This window comes from Osmerus eperlanus, chromosome 22 (genome assembly GCF_963692335.1).
Source record: "Osmerus eperlanus chromosome 22, fOsmEpe2.1, whole genome shotgun sequence".
Lineage (NCBI taxonomy): Eukaryota > Metazoa > Chordata > Actinopteri > Osmeriformes > Osmeridae > Osmerus > Osmerus eperlanus.
The window spans coordinates 9789320-9811592 of record NC_085039.1 but is presented as its reverse complement, the minus strand read 5'-3'; the positions used below and the strand labels follow the sequence as shown (position 1 = coordinate 9811592).

The 22273-nt window shown below is 44.4% G+C and overlaps 3 protein-coding genes across 4 annotated transcripts; 2 read left to right on the top strand and 1 right to left on the bottom strand.

The window, feature by feature from the left end:
• Positions 1 to 511: 511 nt before the first annotated feature.
• Positions 512 to 17678, bottom strand: LOC134008871 (uncharacterized). Of its 2 annotated transcripts, XM_062448453.1 has the most exons (3): positions 17254 to 17678; positions 15759 to 15887; positions 512 to 951 (listed from the first exon to the last, which is right to left on the bottom strand). In XM_062448453.1, exons 1-3 carry the CDS (start codon positions 17300 to 17302, stop codon positions 626 to 628), a joined length of 504 nt encoding a protein of 167 aa, XP_062304437.1. In that variant the 5' UTR covers positions 17303 to 17678; the 3' UTR covers positions 512 to 625. The 2 variants fall into 2 exon arrangements, with proteins under 2 accessions (XP_062304437.1, XP_062304436.1); XM_062448452.1 differs by lacking the exons at positions 15759 to 15887; positions 17254 to 17678 and adding an exon at positions 1429 to 1908 and having other exon boundaries at positions 512 to 1266.
• On the top strand, positions 2061 to 8879 carry LOC134008855 (voltage-dependent calcium channel gamma-4 subunit-like). The gene is made up of 4 exons (XM_062448422.1): positions 2061 to 2612; positions 5575 to 5658; positions 6067 to 6207; positions 6321 to 8879. Exons 1-4 carry the CDS (start codon positions 2390 to 2392, stop codon positions 6881 to 6883), a joined length of 1011 nt encoding a protein of 336 aa, XP_062304406.1. The 5' UTR covers positions 2061 to 2389; the 3' UTR covers positions 6884 to 8879.
• LOC134008874 (voltage-dependent calcium channel gamma-1 subunit-like) lies at positions 12386 to 22201 on the top strand. Its single transcript, XM_062448457.1, has 4 exons — positions 12386 to 12771; positions 17884 to 17958; positions 20333 to 20473; positions 20710 to 22201. The coding sequence occupies exons 1-4, from the start codon at positions 12537 to 12539 to the stop codon at positions 20940 to 20942; spliced, it is 684 nt and encodes a 227-aa protein (XP_062304441.1). The 5' UTR covers positions 12386 to 12536; the 3' UTR covers positions 20943 to 22201.
• Positions 22202 to 22273: the final 72 nt, after the last annotated feature.

The window sequence follows — 22273 nt, the reverse complement described above, 5'->3', positions numbered from 1 at the left end:
CCAGTCAGCCAGCCAGCAGGAGCTCTGTGTCTCTGTGAAAGAGGAGCACTCTGTGGGAGAGGCCCGGAAGAACACAGCTGAACTGTGGCTCTTAAAGGGACAGGGAGATGAAGGGTTTGTCTGTCTGTCTGTCTGTCTGTCTGTTTGCTTGCCTTGCCTTCTTGCCTGTCTGTTAGCCTGGCTGGATGTCAGCCTGACTGTCTGACTCGTTATCTGTCCACCACTCTCTACCTCTGCTTATTGTAAGGGATCACAAGTTTAAAATAATGTTAACTTTAATGGAGTATTTGGGCATTTCCCACAGCATTTTGAGTGTTGCATTTGAGTGATATGATAAACATAGATTACTCGTCAAAACAAATCACAAACACAGTATATATATTTGTATTTTTTATTTATTGAAATAGAACACAATATCTTATGACAAAGCCTATATTATTATAATGTTATTATCATAAAAACAATGAATAACTTAACACTAAATACTTATGTCTAATTTATATGAAAATAATTAAGAGATATTTTCACTAAAACCATTTCTAAACATATATCGCTGACTTGAAACCTAACCACAACTAAGAATTCATTAGAGAATTTAGTTATTTGAAAACACTGAATGTGCCATTCAGTGGACAGCAGTTTGTCCATATCGGATCCTCTTGAAGCAGGGGCAAGCCTCTTCTTCCTCGTCCGCCTCCCGGCACCTCTTCTGGGCTATGGTCTGGGCGTAGAGTCCCTGGTGGAGAAGGTTCTCTCTGGATGTCTCCACTCCCGACACCCTCTCCTCTCTCCCCCAGCGCCGGTCAAAAACCTGGCTGGGCGCGGTGCGGCGGCTCCACCAGGCCTTTCTGGATCTCACCCTGGAGCGTCCACGGCTGGCCTGTCTCTGGTGGAGGTGGGACTGGAATCGGTGGAAGTAGCTGGGCCAGACATCCCTCTCTTTGCTTCTTCCTGTGGAGGAGGAGGAAGAGGAGGAGGAGGAAGAGGAGGAGGCACCATCACTCTCAGACTCCCAGACGTCAAGCACCAGATATGAGCCAACATCACCCAGGTCGGTGGAGTCAAAGATCCTGAAAGGTGGGTCTTTGGTGCCGGAGAGTGGGTGGGGCTGTGCAGGTCGTTTCAAACCTGGCAACCCAGCAGCCTTCTTGCATTGCACCTTGTAGCCCACCTGGGCATGGGAAGATGTGGCAGGGATGCAAATCTGGGAGGACAATTTCTGGTCCTTGGGTACAAGACCCTCTGCATATATACTTAGTTCAGAGCCTGAAAGGTGACCATGGGAACAGACAAACAAACTGTAAAATGTAAAATAGTTTTGAGGCCTTGATGGAATTACTACTGAATTGATATTGAATTAATCTTAAAACATACATTTTAAAAGACATTTACATTTGGACACACTCTAAAACTAAAATGTAGGTCTACCTTTCGATCCCGTTTTGAATTTTCGCGGGAAAGGCTTGGTAAATTTTGTTAAATTAGGAGCCATTGCGCGCACGTCTATTGCTTGTCAGTCAAATGTAGGATCTGAATGTGGTCGTGTGAAGAGTGTACATTTCGCGGCTTGATTGGTTATGTTTCCCCGGAGACCCTTCGAAAATTCTAAAACATCACAACATTTTGCCTTCTATATTCCAAACCTACTTTATGATGTCGATGCAGCGCCGTCAAGTTAGAACCATAGAAGGCTTTGATTTGAATATGGTGATGTTCAAATAATGCTGATTTTTTCCCACGTAACTATAGAAATATGTCTAATTATGACAGTTCAAATGACCTCAGATTGCGAGACCAGACCCCATTCTCTGCGTGCGTGAGTGGTTCATTTTGCCCCCATAAATAAAGTAGCCTAAATGAATGTTTCTGTTTGAAAAGAGACAAGACCAATGCTAAGTGATTTGTCGTCTTTCAATATTAGTTTAGCTAGTTATGGTATTTCTTTATTGTTCTTCAAGCTACAGCATGTCGCCTCTCATTGGTTAGCTGAATGGAAGGTGTGGTCTGTATGGAAGATATTGGGGTCTTTGTCAAAATCACTCATTGAGAGTCAGAAAGCAATTCAATATAGCTTACGACAAACTCATCGTTCTATGAAAGACTCACGTTTACTTTTACAAAAAACGTTGTAGTTCGTTTGATTCCACTTGTAGCAGAATCCGAAATGTGGAACTTTGAAGAATAAAAACAGACGGAACATAAAAAATCAGCCACAGCAACATAAACTTGAAGTCAATTTGGGTTTATGGTTCCAGTAGAAGTTCTTTTTTCTCGCCTTCAAGAAAGAACAAAATTAACATGAAAGATTTGAGGTTTTACGCATCCTTTGGACATATGGACACGCTGTGCACTCCGGTGTTTATGTAGTAGCGCGTTATTATGAGGCGTCATGGCGTGGTGTGACCGTGGGGTTCCGGTACTGCTGGCCATCGTGGGGGCTTTTGCGGCTTTCAGCCTGATGACCATCGCCATCGGGACAGATTACTGGCTGTACTCCCGGGCGTACATATGCAACACCACAAATGCCACCACGGACGACATGCAAATGCAACCGAAGAAAACTAAAGGGGACATGACACACTCTGGTCTTTGGAGGATATGCTGCATTGAAGGTAGTTAAAAGATAACCTACTCATCAGTTTTCATGTAAAACACTTCATTTCTGATTAAGGGATCTCAGTAGGCTTAGATGTCTTGGAACATTTTAAGTGCATACAAGTGGAGAACAATATATATCTTTTTAAATAAAGTATGATTGATTGCATCAAAATAGCCTACATGAAGCCTACAGTACCTACTTTGAATCCACCCTGCGTGTCCATAAAAAGTTATCTGGCTTTTCCCTCTGTCTTGGAACGCCAAGCACGGCTTCAGAGACGTTGGCTGCCGCGCACAGCAGGAGTCTGTGCCCATTGGGCCAATGTAGTGTTTGGTATTTTGTTTGGAGAATAATGTCATCTATCAGCCAAAATTTGTTATTACAATTTATAAGAGGCCGCATGAAGCATGTAATTAAACGGATAATCATTTGTTCTTGTAGGTGAGCTTAGGCTAACAACTTCAGATACGTAGACGCGCTTGTTCCATCCGGTTGTGCTATTCTGTTGCTTGGCAACTACCCTTTGAATTTGCAATGGAAACATAAGGAAGGTTATAAATTGACATTGATTCCTTGAAACATAGTTTGTTGTTATTGTTTGTTAAAAAAAGGTTGCCTAAATGTTTATTTGACGCTGGTTATCACACTGAAACTGATCTGATCTGTTATCCGCCTACACACCTTAGAGTTGACACAGGCTTCAACTGTCAATCCTTAGATAGCCTAGACTCGCTAATGTACAATCCTTAGTATATTGGTCACAGACTGAGAAGTTGAATTTGTTTAAAAATAATAACCAAATCGTGGGAACACCCCCATGCGTAGGCCTAATTGGTTTACTGGCTTCGATAAGCAAATAAGTGATCAAAGCGAAAATTTGCGCTGGCCAAAGTGGCGCTGTCCGCTGCGCGTGGTACTGAAATGTAACTCGAGAATAGGCGCAAACAGAAACTATCACACTAGGCTGCACTTATTACAGTGTGTGTGTTTGTGTGTGTATGTGTGCGCGCGCGTGCGTGTGTACGTGTGTGTGTGTGTGTGTGTGTGTGTGTGTGTGTGTGTGTATGAGGAGACAGAAAGAGAGAGTGTGCAGGGGAGGAGGCTTACTGTGATGGGCAAGATCATAGAATGATTGATGGTTTGAGATGCTCTATAACACCCATGGACCGATAAACACACATACAAACCCTGACAGTTGACCCAGGGTAAGAAAACGCACAGCGATGAAGATATCTCAATGGAAGTGATTGGACACAATGGAAGCGATGGGATTCAATCCTATTCCGTCTGTGTCTAACAAGAAACGGTCTGCACCCGTCTAAACCCACACCCCACCTCTCCAGCCCCCCCTCCCCCCCTAACCATGCCTGCTGACTAACCCAATATTTATTTGCACAGTTGGAGTGTGTGAAACAGCTTTGTTTGGGGCCGTGAAAACCAAATGACAGTGTGCAATGTAGTCTTTTAAGAAGCACAGAAGCTTCTCAGAGTCTTGTTTCCCATTCATGCTTGAGTCATAGAAGTCCCACTTTAACAGTGTTTTGCCTGTTTCCCCGGTGATAGGACCTCTTGAGAGGGAGATGCATTTGAAATTTTCCTTGCTAAAATGGACAACTATCTAAGAGGACTTCCAGCCCTGCAATTGGTGCATCTGTGTGTTTATGTATCTTCTTGTGTGTTGTGTGTGGATGGATTGGCTGTATGTATACTGATGTGTGTGTGTGAGAGAGAAAGTGTGTGTTTATGAATATGTGCATGTGTTTGTGTGAGAGAGATGAGTTTTTGTTTATGAAGTGTGTGTGTGTGTGTGTGTGTGTGTGTGTGTGTGTGTGTGTGTGTGTGTGTGTGTGTGTGTGTGTGTGTGTGTGTGTGTGTGTGAATGCATTAGTAAGATGTCAAAGGCGCCCTCTGAGAAGCGGGTCTGAAATTTGATTCTTGGGCGAGAAAGGGGGGGGGGTTGCCATGGTGAGGCTATGCTGAGTAATAAGGGGCGTACTCTGGGGAGAGCTGGTCCCCTGCTCTCTCTCTCTTTCTCTCTCTCTATCTGTCTCTCTCTGTCTCTGTCTCTCTGTCTAGACACAAAGTCATTTATGCTTGTAGTGGGTCAGAAGCCAATGTAATGTATCGTTTCATTTGTTAAAGTCATGTCTCTCTAGCCCTCGAGTGCTGGATAGGACTGAGGAGTGAGTGTCCATCCTGCAGTCCTCATGCTGTGGTGTAATACTGGGGGTTGGCCAGCAGGGGCAGCATTAGGAGGGTGAAGCTCATCTAGGTACCTGTTTGAACCATGTGTGATGTGCTCCCCTGGTATCCTGAATTACTAAGTAGATCTTTCAGTCTCTCGACTGAGAACCCTTTGGTGTAGGATTTTTCCTATTTCTCCTGTGTAGCTGGAACTGAAATATCAGTATGCATGTAATATGTTTGGAGAAAACACCCCTTAATTTGGCCATGAGGAACACAGATTTGTTTATCCGGAAGTATCAACCATATATTATTCAGAAGTTTGTTTCTTTAAACGTCTTTTGCACAAGTCTTAATTCTGAAACTTTTAGGTGATGCTGCAAAATCAGTGTCAAAGTCTGCACTCAAAGTCTCACATTTTTTTAATATTAATACTTCAATGTTTTATTCTCTTAAAAGCTCAGGGAACATTCTCTAAGCAGCGAGTCTTGGTGTTTGAGTTAGGGTGGGTGGAGGCTAGAGGCTGGAGACTAGAGGCTGGAGGCTGGAGGCTCAGAGCTGGTGTGTGGGTGCAGACCGCCTTATCCTCCAATGGGTTTTTAACAATGCTGAGTAAAAAGTCAGTTTCAACCCCAATTCCACCCAAAACATTTCAATGAGAATCTTCTCTTGAAGATCCGACATCTGTTTGATCTGACGATCCCATTTAAAAAAAACCTTCATGTCTATCCTTGTCATATTTGCATAAGCGTTTTAAGTATCACTTGACGTGTTTTATGTCTTCTCCGCAGGTATCAACAGAGGCAGCTGTTTCAGGATCAATCATTTCCCAGGCGACAACGACTACGACACAGACAGCTCGGAGTACATCTTACGTAGGTTCTTTTCTCCCCCCCCTCTGGGGTCTTTGACCCCCTCCTGGTTGGCTTCAGAGAGCCACGGATAGCCCTTTGACATGACGTCGTCGATTTGTCTCGACTTCTGTAGCGTTCTCTCATAAAAACATGATGTCATGACAGTGCGTGGAGCTAAGGTAACGCTTATGAGTAATTGTGAGTCGAGTAAGTAGCAAGGGAAGTTCCTGTATGACGCTTGTCTGTGCACATGCGTAGCACTTTCAGCACCCTTTAAGTTAGAAGTTATGCTAATATAGCAAGTGTGTGCGTTCCATTGGGAGGCACACATTATTGGTAAATGCCAATGATGATGGCATGCCACTACAAAGGCTGCATTTCCAATCCACTTTGAGCTAACTGTGCCAGCATGCTATACTTTGTGTGCAGGAATTGTGAGGGCATCCAGCCTCTTTCCCATCCTTAGCACCATCCTGCTACTTCTGGGAGGCCTGTGTTTGGTAATAGGAAGGGTCTACAGCAGCAAGAACAATATCCTGCTAAGTGGCGGAATACTGTTTGTGGCTGCAGGTATGTGAAAGTACATTCAAACACACATACACGTATTCCTACCAAATCAGCCCAATAAACAAACAATGTCTTTCTCTCTCTCTTTCTCTCTTTCTCTCCCTCTTTTTCACCAGGCCTGAGCAACATTATCGGCATTATCGTCTATATCTCCAGCAACGCCGGCGACCCCAGCGACAAGCGTGATGAGGACAAGAAGAACACCTACTCCTACGGCTGGTCCTTCTACTTCGGCGCCCTGTCCTTCATCGTGGCCGAGTCGGTCGGCGTGCTCGCCGTCAACATCTACATCGAGAAGAACAAAGAGAAACGCTTCCGGGCGCGCCGCGAGTTCGTCAAGTCCACTTCCTCGTCTTCGCCGTACTCCCGTATCCCCAGTTACCGTTACCGCCGGAGACGCTCCCGCTCCAGTTCACACTCAACCGACCCGTCCCGCGAACCTTCGCCGGTGGGGATGAAAATGTCGATGTCTGGAGGCGCGGTCGGAGGGGGAGGGTTCGGGATGGGCATGGCGATGGCAGACATGGGCATGTACTCCTTCGCTCGGGACCCCATGAAGGGCGGGGGTGCAACTGCTGGGTCTTACAGCCCCGAGCATGACTCCCGATTCCTACAAGTCCACAACTGCTTCCAGAAAGATCTTAAGGATGGCGTCAATAGGAGGACAACGCCAGTATGAGTGTTGGAGTGTATCGTTGTGATGGACAAATGATGGAACTGAATACAGTATCAGGAAAGGAGTAATAGTTGAACATAATACAGAAGGTAACAGGACAATTGGAGTTTCTCCATGACTGACAGCCCAGACTGGCGTCCATCTTGAATGGTCTGATGTCATTTGATGGAAAAATTAGTCTTCATGAGGATAAATGGGTGGACTGGAACTCCGATTTATTGGCCTGCAACTTTAAATGTTGACAATAAGAAAACATAGTTACAAAAATAAGTAGCAATATTTTGTCAAATGCTGAAGTACTAGTCCCCAAAATGTTGCCATATCCTTTTATTAGATGTTTTAAATAGCTGAAATAGTTTCCAAGTTATTCAAATTGTTGGTGTGAGTGATTTTTTGCAAATACAACTGGTGCTAACTGTGTAATATCCTTAGGCTTATCCCAACTACCATGCTACTACCTGGAACCTACCCAGGCTGCTTGGTAGGCTACTTGTCGACTGCTGATGTACCTGTATGTTTGCTGTGTAGGATTATCTGAACCACTGCCACATTCTAATGAGTGGCGCACATATCATACAGCACATCGATGTTTGTAGATAAGTAGAATACAGGACAATAACGATAGAATAGTCCACAATAGAATATTCAATGTAATGTATGTTTACATCTATAACATTCCGACGGAGACAGTGATAGATTGATTTCTGTCAAATGTATTTAGGCTACAGATGTCTTAAGTGTTCTATCAACAGGCTCAGGGACAATGAAACTAGACATTTAAAACATTCATGTTGTGAAAGACTTTAATATTTGATGTTGTTTTATGATCTTCTCTAAAGCCTGACTGACTGTTAATTGTCTATATATAGAGCAGAGATCACTTCACGTGTAAACCTTTTTTCATTCATTATTTGGGGCTTGAGTTTGTAAAGTTATTAAGTTTCCCTACCGGACCAAATTCCAGTTTCCATTCAAAGTTAACTTTTTTCGATTCACGTGTGATTAAACACGTAACGATCCATTGAATTGGATACAACCATTCCCCCGCTTACTCAAAATCATCTGTGGCTTTCTGGCATAGTTGAAGTAGGCCTACCGAGGTAATTAAGCGTCTATAGTGGAACTGTTGTGATATGCTCTGATGGCATGACCAGAATCCACAGGGTGTCAGAGAAACTGGAATAAACACACTTCACGCATGAATCGTCAATGAACAGATTGGCAAATGCTCCAATATCTCCCGACTCATCCGAAAGCTTCAGCATACTGCGCACTTGATCTTGGTGTTACCTTTACAGATCATTTGATTGCATGGTATTATTCATATTCCATGTGATTCATTTTATTAGCAGCAATCAAAAAATGGATTTCCATTGGTGTTGTATTTCTTTTACACGGTTGCACTTGTATTGCCATATGAGTAGCCTGTTTACTAAACAGTATGGTTGTCAGACCTCGACAATTTTCACTCGGAATAAGTGGAACAAGCTATCTTAGTTACGCCAAAATGGTCCACTGAACAGTACTCTGTTCAAGCCATGTGGTTTGAGTAATTCCCCCACAAATCTCATTTTACACTTAGCTGTCAGCCATGCCGATGCCAAGCCGTCCCTAACCCTTGCAGATATTTTTGGCCACGAGAAAGCTTAATGGCCTTGTCTGCCTGTGAGTTTCCTTCCCCGGTGTTGGAGAGCAATAACAGGATATGTGTTGCTCGTGGCCACAGAGCTGGCCACTGGTTCGATGAAATTATCATGAAAAGGGAAAAAAGTTCTGATCATGTTTATTAACTTTAGTCAATCAGCTTTGCATGGTGGCCTTCCCAGTAAAAAAAAAAAAAAAAGTCTGTGTTGTGTTTGTTCCTTTCAAGGTGGTACTCAGTGTTGAGGTTACTAGCTTCCTCCCTTACAGGCTCTTCCACCTTTCCGACTTCCTCCCACACACCCTTTCCACCACATAGGGTCTCTTTGACCATGTATCTTGCATTTTAAAATGGCTGACATTTCTGGCAGAGATGGAAATCCTCAGCTCTTTGTTTCTCATCACCTCGCAGATCCGGTTGCTATCAGCTAGAGCAGGATCATTCACCACGGTACTGGCATGACAGGCAATCAGGGCCCCTCTAAAGTGAGACATATGAGTGCCTACTGGTGTGTGGTGATAACCCAATCAAGAAGCCTTTGGAGTGGGACAGTGGACCAATCATAGTGTATAAGAAGGGGCACCAATCACAATGGACATAAATGGGACGGGGACCAATCAAAGTGACGAAATTGGACAAGGTACCAGTCATTATAACAATATTTTGGACTACAGGAATATGGAGGAGGCAGACTACACTAAATAACCCTACCACTAAATCAGTAGGGTATCATAATGTCATATGTTAGACTAACACTGAGCCATTCGACCAAATAAGGCTAGAGCATGTTCTATTTCCACAATGTGTTCTAGGGAATTGTGAGCATTATTGTATTGAACAGCTGTACCTCAAGTTCTGAAAAGTTCCTATTCAAGGGCTTTGGTTGCAGTGAGATTTGAGGAGTGTATCGTCTGAGCTCAAAGCTGTTACTTAACTGCGATATCAGCCAAGTCTTGAGTGAATGCTTCTGCTGTGCGTCTTATGACTATGGAAATGCACAGTGACAGTTATAAACCACAAGTCCACCCATATCCTTATTCAAAAAAAGATCAAATGTTCATAAGAACACTAAACTATGGAAATATAATAACTGAACCATGAAAGTATAGGCTGTTAGTTAAATTACCCGATTATAAATAGTAGATGATTATCAAAATTTCATTTTTTTTGTTGCATTTTATGCTCCAGGTTGAGAACATACTAATAGTCTTCTACTATGTTTTATGTAAACCCATTACATGAGCTCGTGCTCTCTGTGTGTAACTAACAACCCATAAAATGTCTCATAAAAGCCTGTAAAATATAATGTATATTTAACTCACATAAATATTTATAGAAAAACCTACACACTGATTTTGTCTGTAATGTGTTTTGTTTTTATATTTTGGAGTTTGTTGTGTCATTTATCTCAAATAAACACCTTCAGGTCATACAACACACGTGTCCTTTGCATTCTCCTGATTGTATCATTGACCGTGGTTCTCAGAAAAGCCTCTTGTTATCTTATTAGTATGCCATGACGCAACATTATTTTCTACTCGTATTGTAAATATGAGGGTGGAGATGTCAAAAGCCACAGCTTTGTTTGCAGTACCACACTAAGGCTGTCCATCATGACACTGCGCTGCCATTTGGGACGGCCAGAATCAATACCAATCAGCTTCTCTTGTCCAGTCACAATCAATAAAGTTTAGCTGTACTTGAATGTTTTAGCCCTTACAAATGATTTCAGTCGCCCTACCCTAATGGATCCCCTCATTTCCCTAGTGGCTTATTAAACAGACCCCTGGGCGTCTTCCCACTTCACTCAGTGCTTCATCAACATCCCTCAAGGTGGGAAAGCATAAGGTCGAAGGTCAAAGTTCGGTTAAACGAGAGGTCAGGGATCCCGACTTTAAGGGATGTCCTTTCGTTTGCACCTGTAGCTTTATCTCGATGGAATCAGTTTGAAATGAAGGACTAATTCAACTGTGTAACAAGCATATGTGGAAAACATCCAAAACGTCGATTGAGTTTTGTCTGCTATCACCCACTGATAATCTGCGTCTGTGAGAGGGCTGGAGAGAGTTATTTGACACGCAGCACACAAGTCTACATTTGCATAAACTGTGGCTGTGCACATGAACACACACAGGCAACACCTGTTCCCTCTCCCTTTGGCAGCTACAAACACACACACACGCATCTTCACAAACCGAGGAATGCGTCAAAGGGAATAATCCCTCCACAGAGATGTGAGCAATGCTCCGGAGGAGATAAAACAGGAGAGCAAGGAGGTCAGTCGAACACTGGCCTAAACAGGGCCATCCAAAGTCAGAGACTTCCTTCAAACAATGTCCCTTGGATTCACAGCACCCAGCGACCATACCATTATTGTCCATGTTGTCGAATATGTAACACAACAAAGCTATGTGAGGGAAAAAAAGAAAGAATCAAAAAAAAGAAAAGCTCAATGGAGAGGTAAACTATCCTGGCATTTGGCCTCTAAGCACTGATGATTAAGTATCACAGTTTGTTTCAGTTCGGTCTGATGCTATGCAGGCCCATAAGCCCGGCATACTACTGCATATTGTACTGGAGAGGAGAGCTTAGGATACGTTGTGTACAGTTCAGCTGCCAGGAGACAAACTGTGTTTGCATACCTTCACGTGTGTGTGTGTGTGTATGTGTGTGAAAGAGGGAGCGAAAAACAGAGGGGAAGACATATTGTTGCTTTGAGCTGTGAGGATCCTCTGCGATCAAGTGTGTGTGTACCCTTTTTAGAGCAGCTTAGCACCATGGGTAAGTGGGTCAGAACAGAAACAAAGTGGTCCAAAAGTGGACATGCACCAAGGACATTCGTTCTAATACTGTCGTGTCGAGATGATCGCACGTTTTTTTCCAAAGTTGCCTCCCGCTGTTTCAACCCGAACGATATTTGTTTTCGGAGGTTTCGATGGGGTCGTATTCAGAAGCCACACCTATAGGAGCGCTAATGTTTGACATCACAGCTCTACTCTGGCAGACGAGCATGGTTGAGGAAGGCTAGCGCGTCGACTCTGTGTCAGATGTGCATACAGTACAGTAGTCTGGCATGCCATGCTTCGACCGCCATCCCTCTGACAGCTGGAGGGAACGTCAAAGCCAGACTCAGGCCTGCAGCCAGACAGCTGCTGTTTATACACACAATTCTCCTTATAAATAGTTTACAGATTCAAATCCACACCGTGCAGTTGGAAGATGGCTGGGCGGGGGAGAGGAGAAGCAAAAGGGGGGAAACTCCTCTGGCGTTCAGTGTGACCGATGCACCTTGAGAGCCGAGCCGGAGCCCGCTTCCCGTCGCACGGACGCTGAGAAAACAGGCGCGCGGAAATCGGGGTCAGACTTTTTCGTGTCGTGACCTGCCGTTTGAGGGAGCCACCCTTGTCGTCCGTCCCCCCCCCTTGCCCACTCCGCCCACACAGATGTAACCTGATCAGCGGACAGTCTGAAGACTTGAGTCACATGCCACATTAATAGCAACAAACTGCCGTGCTCCACCCTAACCCCCGCCCCCCTCCTTCACTCCAACCCACACGCCCAACCATGGCAGTTGGTTGGGTCATCAACTTTTCCTGATGTACCTCAACAGCTGTAGGTCTGAAGCAGCAATCCCCCCCTACTCCCCCCCCCCCCGGCCCCCCCTGGCGCAACCACCATGCAGTCGGTGAAGAGAGGGGAGTTAAAACTAGGGCACAGACGACTGGCCTCCTTCCTTCTCCTGAAACCAGAGGCACAGTTCCATCCGAGAGACACAGGAGAGAGAGCAGGCTGAGGTGGAGACAGAGAAGACCACTGTTTGGGGATTTGTCTGTGAGAAGACCGTAAACACCGCCAGGAAACCCCGCCAGGAAACCCCCCCCTTCCCCTTTCGTCAACCGTTTTTGGGGCGTGCGCGCAAAGCAAAGGGACCTCGGGCGCTTTCCGTTTTGTTTTCCCCCTCCAAAAGGAAGGAAACCCTTCAGATCCACGTTTTCTTTCCCACCCGTCGCCGTCATGCTCAAGCGCACAAAGGTGAAGATCGCCATCTTTGTGCTGGTGGTGGGGATGGCGTCCATGTTCACGGCGGTGGTGACGGACCACTGGGCGGTGCTGAGTCCCAAAGTGGAGCGCGTCAACACCACCTGCGAGGCGGCCCACTTTGGCCTGTGGAGGCTTTGTAAGAAGCTCATCTACATGAGCGAGGAGAACTACAAGGGGAAGGGCTGCGGGCCGATCAGTCTTCCTGGAGGTAAGACCTGGTCAGACCTGGTCAGACCTGGGGACGGCCGTCCATTGTATCAAGCTGTATGTCTCGTTTCCTCCTGGCTCTGTGTGCCAATGCTAAAACTCCTCCATGTCCGAGGCTTTGCTGGGTAGGTTCACCAACTAGAAAGCAACAGTTGATCAATGTGTCCATAGGAGTCCATGTGATGTTGGTTATCAGTAAAAACCGTCACAGTATTCGTATAGTGTACTGTGTATGTCGAGTATATACTCTGTATATCGAGTATTTCTCGATTTTACACAGCAATAAAATCCTTCATGTTTAATAACTGGTCGTTAATGTTTCCTTTACAATTCTCAGAGAGCCAAATAGATTAGGAGCAGGACTGAATCGAACAGCTTTTATGAGTATACATCTGTCAACGTTGTAAACTTAGTTCAGTGTTGTGAAAGCAAGGTCGGCGGTCTACCATGTAAGACTGGGAGGGTCCACATGCTTTGCTAATGGTTTGCTACTGCCACCGTGCTTCTGTCATGTGTGCAATGCGACCAGTGAGTGTCCCCTGTAGCTCACGACACTCATCACAATGCAGAGGGCCTCCTGTCAGTCCATTGTTAGCAAATGAGTCAATCAAAATACAGTTTTTACAACCTAGTGGACCAAACACGATGGCCTGAACGAGAAAGCGTATGGTACTTGAATCGTGCTAGGTTCTCTAACCCTAACCCTGAACCAGACCTGTATGGTCTTGACTTTTATTGTCTGTTTAATACTCACTCAAAGGCTGCAGTTACCAATTATAAGGAGAGTTGACACCCCATACTAAGATGTTTTTTTTAGCTTAGCAACTAAATCTAGTTAAACCTCTGATCTTCCCAGAGCCTAACCAAACATGGATTTATGCAGAGGCTCCGAAGGCCTTAAAATAAACTATTTAATGAGCGCTGAACATTGACCTTTACTAGAATAATAGGAGAACGCCGACCTTTGAAAGGAAACAAATGCTTTGCTTAATAAATGACTCGAAGAACAAAACGGAGAAGCTGTACAATTGTCAGTCCACATTAGACGACTAAGAAATAGACAATGCCAGCCATAAGGATTTGTTTAAAGTATGTTAGAAAGATGATGGTCCTTTTGCAATGTTCCTTTTTGGGCTTGAGAACACACACACACACACACAGAGACACATATGGCTGGATTCTACTCGACTGGCAGGTGAAGATGAGTTATTTCCTTCAGTGTCAATCAACAGAGGACTTCCTCAACTCAACAAATGTGGACTACCCACCCAGCCAGCCAGCCACCCAGCCCGCCAGCATAGTAGATCAGGGATTAGAGACTGGTGGGAGTCCCAGGCATCAGACAGAGACCACAGACAGATGGAAATACCTCACTGACATCCATTTTCAAAGCATCTTTGACATGTGCTGAATTGACAGAAACAGGTTGGGCCCGCCCAAACTCAGAGTGCAGGGGTTCCGAGGACTGAATATCATGGGTGGGATATTATCCCCAAACTCAGTTTGTGGAGTTAGATGGATGGAAGAGGAATGGGTTTCATAGGCCTGGTCTAAACAGGAGAAACACAGGGTTGAAAATATGGATTGTTGTGCTCTCAGCATTTGTTCAGGTGCCTTTGGCGTACCCCTCTTACAGGCTGATAACTCTCTTAAATTACAATTAAGATATAGTTAAATTATTAGAAATACACATAAACAATGCAGTAAAGTAGTAAACTTGTAGTAGTAAAATTATACAAAATAACATCAGTTACTTGGTTCCTAACGACAAGCAATGCTGACACAATATTAAGTAATAACACGGACATAACATTGATGCCAAGTTGTAAATAACTCATGTAGTTCCTTTCTTCGGTTGCTAGGAGATGCATTTTCACCCCTTCTCTGTATTTGCTAATGAACAATATATATATTTTTGGGACCCTTCTAAATGACAGAAAAGCCAACAGCTATCTCATGCAGTGCGTGACATGTATCCGTTCAGCCTTTAGCACTTGCCATCTCTGATAAAACGGCGACTCATTACTGTGTAATCTCCATAAACAGACTGACTGTCGCGGACATATTATTTGGAGCATGTGCCTTGTGTTTGGAACGATCCAATTATGTAGATTGGAAGAGGTTCCACAGAAGACTGAAGTGCAGAAGTGAATCAGTATTTTGACCCCATGGCATTGTGTTCCGTAAGGTTTCAGATCTTTGGTGACCATGTGCCTTCAGCCAGAGATTACACCAGGTCATCAAAGCTCTTAAATGTCACTTATCGTTTAAACGTCCACTGTCTGTTTGTGGATGAGTGCAGGCCAGTGATACAATTACCTGATCTGCCTGTGTTGCAGAAACAAAGACACGAGGGCTCTTTTCTGTCGAGCGTGGCGTCGCCACAGACTCGTCACCGCAGGGGGATAAATATAGGCATCGCAAATACCCAGCTGTCCTGATCTCGGAGCTGATGGGGAGTCAAGTGTTTGCACAAGTTCCCGAGCACTTTTTGATTGACAGGGCCACCTGCACAAGCCAGGCATAGTCATCCCCATTCCCTCGGGGACTCGACAATCCCCGCCCCGAAGGGAGCCCCTAAATCCACGCCCCATGCCTGCTCACTGGGGCCCTTAATCATTTAGGCTCCCCCAGGGACTGGGTAACATACAGTACATGGTGGACTGGGCAAGGAAAAGCCCTGGAATCTGCCCTGTTGGTGCTTTAGGAAGATGCCACTCTTGGGCTAGGCTGCAGCCATGGAAGAACCAATTATATCTCAGTATTGTGTGGTCTCCCTACCTAACTTTTCATAAAGACACAGGAAGATATTGCATCATGAATCGCCTCATGACCATGTGCTGCTTGCTTAATTTAGACTTTTTACAGGCAGAGAGGCATTTGACATTGTGAGTTGTATTGAACTTGTATCCTCTGTCTTTGCGTGATACTGCCTACTCAATTCACAAGGACTTTGAAGTGTAATAAAGTCATTCCAGTCGTACGCACCTTCACTGGTGCAACCGGATATAGTCTGTTGGATCCTCTTCAGCTGTGACCACACTGACAGACGAGGCCAAATTAAGTAGATTGAATGAAAACTCCGGCTTGGAGGCCTGTTGCTCATCCAGACCCCCTCTGTTGGAGAAACAAAGAGGGCGTTAATAGAGAAGCTGACAAATGTATGAGCGAATGTCCGGCGAGCCACGTGACGGTGCAGGCGCTCACTGCATCCTGCGAGAGCACCGACGAATGCCGAATCTCACCAGGTGACGATGGCCATTAGCCAGATGTGCAATCCAAAGACGGCCGAGTGTGAAGGTATGACTGTGGGTGTTGTATTTCCGACCGTGGGTGGCTGGGGTGAGGGGGGGGGGGAAGGTGTGGGGACGCTAATTAAACCATAAAAAGGCAAGCTGTGGCACTGCATAATTGGCCTAATTCCTGGACTACGGGGTCTCCATTAACGAATGAGTGAGGGGGGGTGATGATAGATCCGAGAGACGGGTCTGAGAGGCCACTGTTGAGGTATGCGGCGCCGGCTCTCTAATGCAAGAGCCATGAAACACACTCTGTTTCCAGCCCCATGACCAGCGCCACAGAGAAGCGGTGTGGCAGAGGCCAGTCTAACGAGGTGTTCACGTCGGACTGCGTCTTTTTTCTCGGCAAGAGGGCTGGAAAATAACACAGTGACACAAAGCCAATCGAGGATATCATCACGCCCTTTGAAATATGTCATGCCTCCTGTCTTCCTCTCTCTCTCTCTCGGCCTTTCTCTGTCTCCGTCTCACACGCACACAATCTCCCATTCTCTTTCACTCTTTCGTTTTTTTCAGTATCCCACCAAACCAAACCTAGAAGTGTATGTTTGTGACAGGAGCATAGCTAGGATCTCTCCCATGGCCATGCCCGTCTTCCAATACAAAAAAGCAGATAGGCCTGTTGCTTAGTAACCACATCAGTATTTCCCCTTGATGGCCAGTATGTCCTAATTGACAAAAACATCCTGTCAGCATGGGTGTAGATATTTTCCAAAGTTACTCATATGGAAGAAAAAAATACATCACTGGTATTTCCAGTGTTTTTATTTGCTTATTTGAACATTGTTTTAATACGGTACTCACAACTTAACATAGACTGAAATAAACAACAATTGTTTACTGAACCATCTCAATCAGACACATTCAGAATTATTCTATCCCTCAAACCTGGCAACCCTTTAGCATACCTTCATGACTTACTGTACCAATCAAGTGTGATTTATCTCAAAGCTTCAGTGCTAAAGCTGACTAGATCATTTACTCTACTTAGCTCCCATAGTTAATTCCACATGAAAACCTGCCATTATCATTCCCCTGGCACCAGTGGTAGGGAATGAGGATTAGATACACAAGAATTAGAAGGACTTGAATCATACATCTGTCAAGTCACCCCCTACTGATAAGCAATCTCATATTCAGCTTGGCCACCAAATATCAGAAAGGGAAACTATCCCTCTTCTTACCTTGGTCTTGTATCCATTCAAACGCTTGTTTTGACATCTGGCTCAGCATCAAAGGGTAATGTGATACCCTGTGCGACCTGTATCCCCGAGATCACATTCAGTGGGTCAGCTTTTGCTAGTGCTTAGCACTGATCCCTAAGGGTTAGCACCTTGTGCGGGTCAAACTGAGTGAATGGGATGTGTGCTATTAGCATTAAAGTGCTGGAACAGCAGCAGACAAGCTGTCAATCAAACAGAAGACAGTGTCTTACGCAACCTCAGTGCAAACAGTTTGATGAAACATCCTTCCGGTGGCATCCGTTGAACGTTTTGAGTAGTTGCGTCAGGAGTAGAAGACGAACCCCTAACTGTAAAATAGTCTATTTTACAGTTAGGGGGTTGTTCCAAAGTTATGTGGAGTTGTTAGAACAAAGGCAATTTGTTTACAGGTTTTTTACGACTAGGTTGTGTAGATGTAGAGTTTAGAAGGTAGAGTGTTAATACATTAAAGTATGGTACTGCATTGTATAAAAATGTTTTGTGATGTTCATTGGATGCAATTAAATGATTTGTTAAATGAATTGTAGACATACAATTTGATACGTTGAGACTTCAGTTTCAGTCTCTGATACAGTTTTCTTTTGTTTCCAGTGGAGAACTGTACATACTTCAAACATTTCACCCCAGGAGAAGAGGCTGAGATTTTCGAAGTCAAAACCCAGAAAGGTAGGTTTGATTGTGCTTTGTCAAATCAAATCAAATGTTGCTTGATAGCCTTTTCTTACAAGAAGTGTCATAAGAGCTTCACAGATGCCCACAGTTCTGCAACTAACCAACCTAAACCCTCAAAGAGGACAAGGAAAAACGAAGTAAACCGTAGGAGGAAGATTTCACTGAGGGATCCCCTCCTCCGGACATGAACATTTTTTACAGGAAAAATCACTAAAACAATAAGCATACTGAACTTAAAATATTTGTATTTGAATGTAGAACGACACAGGGACAAACTAACTGCTAAATTATGTGGGGAACAGACAGTACAAACCACTCTGAAAGCCAGGTAGAGTGTACCTCACAGGTAGCACCTGTGGAAATGGGGAGAAGATTAAGATCTACTCGATACTATCCTTCGGGCTCACACAACTTCAGTCTACTAAACCAGTAGGCTTCAAAAACGTATTTTCTTCTGATTATAAGGCGAGAGAGAGAGAGAGAGAGAGAGAGAGAGAGAGAGAGAGAGAGAGAGAGAGAGAGAGAGAGAGAGAGAGAGAGAGAGAGGGAGGGAGAGAGAGAGAGAGAGAGAGAGAGACTGGCTTTCTGCTTCAGCGAGCAACACTGACTGAACTCGGGGCGACAGCGCTAACGTCGGTCACTGCCTCCCACCCCAACCCAAGAGACACAGCTACAACCGTGTGCATGTCCAGCCCACTCTAAGCATGTTTTGTATCATATGAAGACAGCACCCTCCCATGTGGAGTGCGCCGGGGTGCCGAGTACGCGCGGAGAACTGTCTGAATCTGTTATCGCGGTGGGAAAGGGGAGCAGACTCGAGCCCGGATGCACATGGTTCCTTCTGCATCATAACACATCCTGCGACGCACACACAGCGCTCACACACAGTGAGTTACTGTATGTGCTGTGCTGTGGACATCAGCTCCATCTTGGACATCATCCACACAGACGCATCATCCACACACACCAACACACACATCAACCCCCATACAGGCACATTTTACCCATCCCACAACACGCACATACAACCTAAACACACACACACACGTGTGTTCTGCCATTGCAATGCTAATGGTTAACCCTAGAGGCATAGCCCTTAACTGCAATTCAGCACTGACCCATTCTTTACCCCCCCAGTGATCTTCAACTGCTCAATATATCATGAGATGATCGTTCATGGATCTGGCCATAGGGACATCTATCCAAGCAAATCTACCAAAGCAAACACATTTAGAACCTCACTTGAGGAACTCAATAACTAAAGATGCAATCGAGCGTGAAAGAGATATTTCAATCCGATGTTATATGAAATGTAAAGCCATGGAGACAGTTCGCTCGAGTTCCTTCCTATAGGCTGTTTCATGAGGACACGAGAACTGGACTAGAAGGTTGGAATCGGAGCTCAAAGGGAGTGAGCTCCAGCTTGGGCCCATCCCACTGAAGGCTCTACCCTGAGGAGGGGCTTTCCCCTGGGCATGCTTTCTAAGCGAGCACGCAGTAGATTAAAGGCCTAGCTAAAGATCCCTGCAGTGACTTCAGCAGTGATGGCTGGCCAAGCGGCTTGGAATAAAAAGAACCTGCTTTCTACCATTGAGTTCCTGTATCGGTAAACTTATTGTAGAAATGTGTTACGTAATTTGATTGATCTTTAATTTGTAACTGAAGTGGTTCCTGCCAAAGAGGTTACGAACTAAATTCAAATATGACCAAGAGCAATTTATTTTTCAATATCCATATTAATTGTTAGCCTAGCTTCGATAACATATAGAGATGACTCCCCAAATAACTATATGCCAAAATCTGTTTCACCATGTGACATTTCAATTATGCCCAATCAATGTATTTTCCTGGGCAGAACTTAAAGATTAATTGAAAAATCTGCATGCATTCAGAAGCCCAATTATTCTCTGTGCGGGAACGTAATGCAACATAATTGATTTTGAGACAGAATGATGCAAGTCTCAGATAAGTAACACAATCATCTGTTTTAAGCTGTCCACTAGGCTGTTTGTTGATAACATGTGCAGAAAAATAATGAACAACAGTCACCACACCACATCCAAACAGGTGTTCCCAGACTCCACGTTTGATTCGGATTTAATAACTTTGTAAAGTCATAGTTAGTGTTCACTCTTTATTCCAGCAGAGCCTTGCTGGGCTCTAGTTCAGTCAAACAAGCACCACAACCTTACAGTATAACTGCCGAAAATCAATTACCGAGTCATGCTGTTAGGGAAAAGGTTATTTTCCAGTGATTGCGCCACTGTTTGAAAAGTTTACAATAATCTTCATTTCTATAATTGAAACAGGTATTATTCACATGTATCATATTATTAATAGCTAAATGTATTATTTGGCCTCCTTTCAGAGTACAACATCTCGGCAGCCGCCATCTCTATCTTCAGCCTGGCCTTCATGATCTTGGGGACGTTGTGTGTGGTGGGGTCGTTCGTGGGCAAAGGGCGAGACTACCTCCTCAAGCCTGCTGGGATGTTCTTTGCTTTTGCAGGTAGGCCTACGACTGAATAACCAAGACGTAGAACTGTCTGAGAGCGCTGCACAAAGGGGCGGCAGTTGGAATGATTTTGGGCTCGTTCACTGTGTAAAACGACGCTTCTATATGATTCAAAGGGTGGTCTGTTGTGGTCAACTATACATGTGGCTGGGGTAATGCTCAACCCTGCGCCTGCTGATCTAGAATCGGTATGGACGACTCCTCACCTCTTTTTTTTTACCCAATCCCAGGCCTCTGCTCCATCATCTCGGTGGAGGTGATGCGTCAGTCCGTGAAGCGCATGATCGAGAGCGAGGACACCATCTGGATCGACTACTCCTACGCCTGGTCCTTCGCGTGTGCCTGCGCTGGCTTCGTCCTCCTCTTCCTCACCGGCATCGCCCTTCTCCTCCTCTCGATGCCCCACATGCCTCAGAACCCCTGGGAGACCTGCATGGACGCCGAACCCGAACAGGTAGAGTGACGGAAGAGGAAGGGAAGGACGCAAGGGAGGAGCGACGTGAACGTCGAGATTTTTTGTCACATCCACAACAGTTAGGCAAATGCGTTGGAGAGCTCTTAAGGTTGAGGAGCACCACCCGAATGTTATCATGTACAAACACCTGCTCACAGTTTTTCTTTATGAGATTTAATGTAAGAAACTTATATGTAGCGATTGACTGAAGTTTGATTTAAAAAGAACTTCAGTGTTCTGTAAATTTATAATCATCAACATTTTCAACTGATCACTCCTAGGTGGACTCTTTCTTTACTTTGAGTACGACCATGCATGGGTGTCAAAATGAGATGTCCACCCCAACCAATGGGCTGTCTGGAAGGAGATAAGACAGTGCAGGCTTGTTTGTATGGTGTGTGCCCCCCAAAGCCTATCCAGAATGTTAAATACTCCTTCTGTCTAAACCATTGAGTGTCAGAGTTGCCATGCTGGAAAGGGTTCAGTTCTAGCAGGTGCACACACACAACACGGTTCAAAGAATTTCTTAGAATTTTGGTAGCTTCATGTCTTATGGGGTAACCAAAGAAGTACTGAAAGTCCATCGCTTAGATGACAAATTTTGTTTCAATGTTTCAATCAGACACTCAAGAACCTTTCAGTGTTGGAAAGTGTGTGCCTGCAATTTAACAGTAGAGCTTTCATAACCTGAAATAACCCACTGCAATAATTATTTTTCAAAATTCTTACTGTGATAAAATGTATGAGGTTGTTACGTCTACAGTATGGATAACTTAAATCCTCGTCTTTTCAAGATTGTATCACCTCAGATTACATACACTGGATGTCAATAAAGACTGAATGTTTGATACCATATACCATTCTAACTAGGTGCCTATGGATATACAACATGGAAAATGGACGTAATTACCCTTTGGGTACATTTATATGTTATAATCTACAACTTTTTTGTATTTCTTAGTATAACTATTAGTCTAGGAATCTTTTGATATACTGAAATGTACATTGCTTACATTTAAAATTAACCTTGCAAGTTTCTTATGCCTCTTTCCTCATATGATTTGAAATGGAACTGATGAGGTGAATAAAACAGTTTTGTCAATGTGATACATCCGCCACAGGAGACTTGCAGTCTTGAACTTGTTTCATCATCTATGTTCATAGACCAGAATTTGCCAGGCATTTTGTCATCATACATGTCCCAGTTATGTTTTCCAAGATGTGTGTGCGTACACGCTGAATAAACTGTTTCTAATTCACAACACGTACTTACACTGAGTGTTAGCAAAGCTACTTTGAGTTTTTCCCCTGATTTAGCTACCAACATTCTGGAAAATACT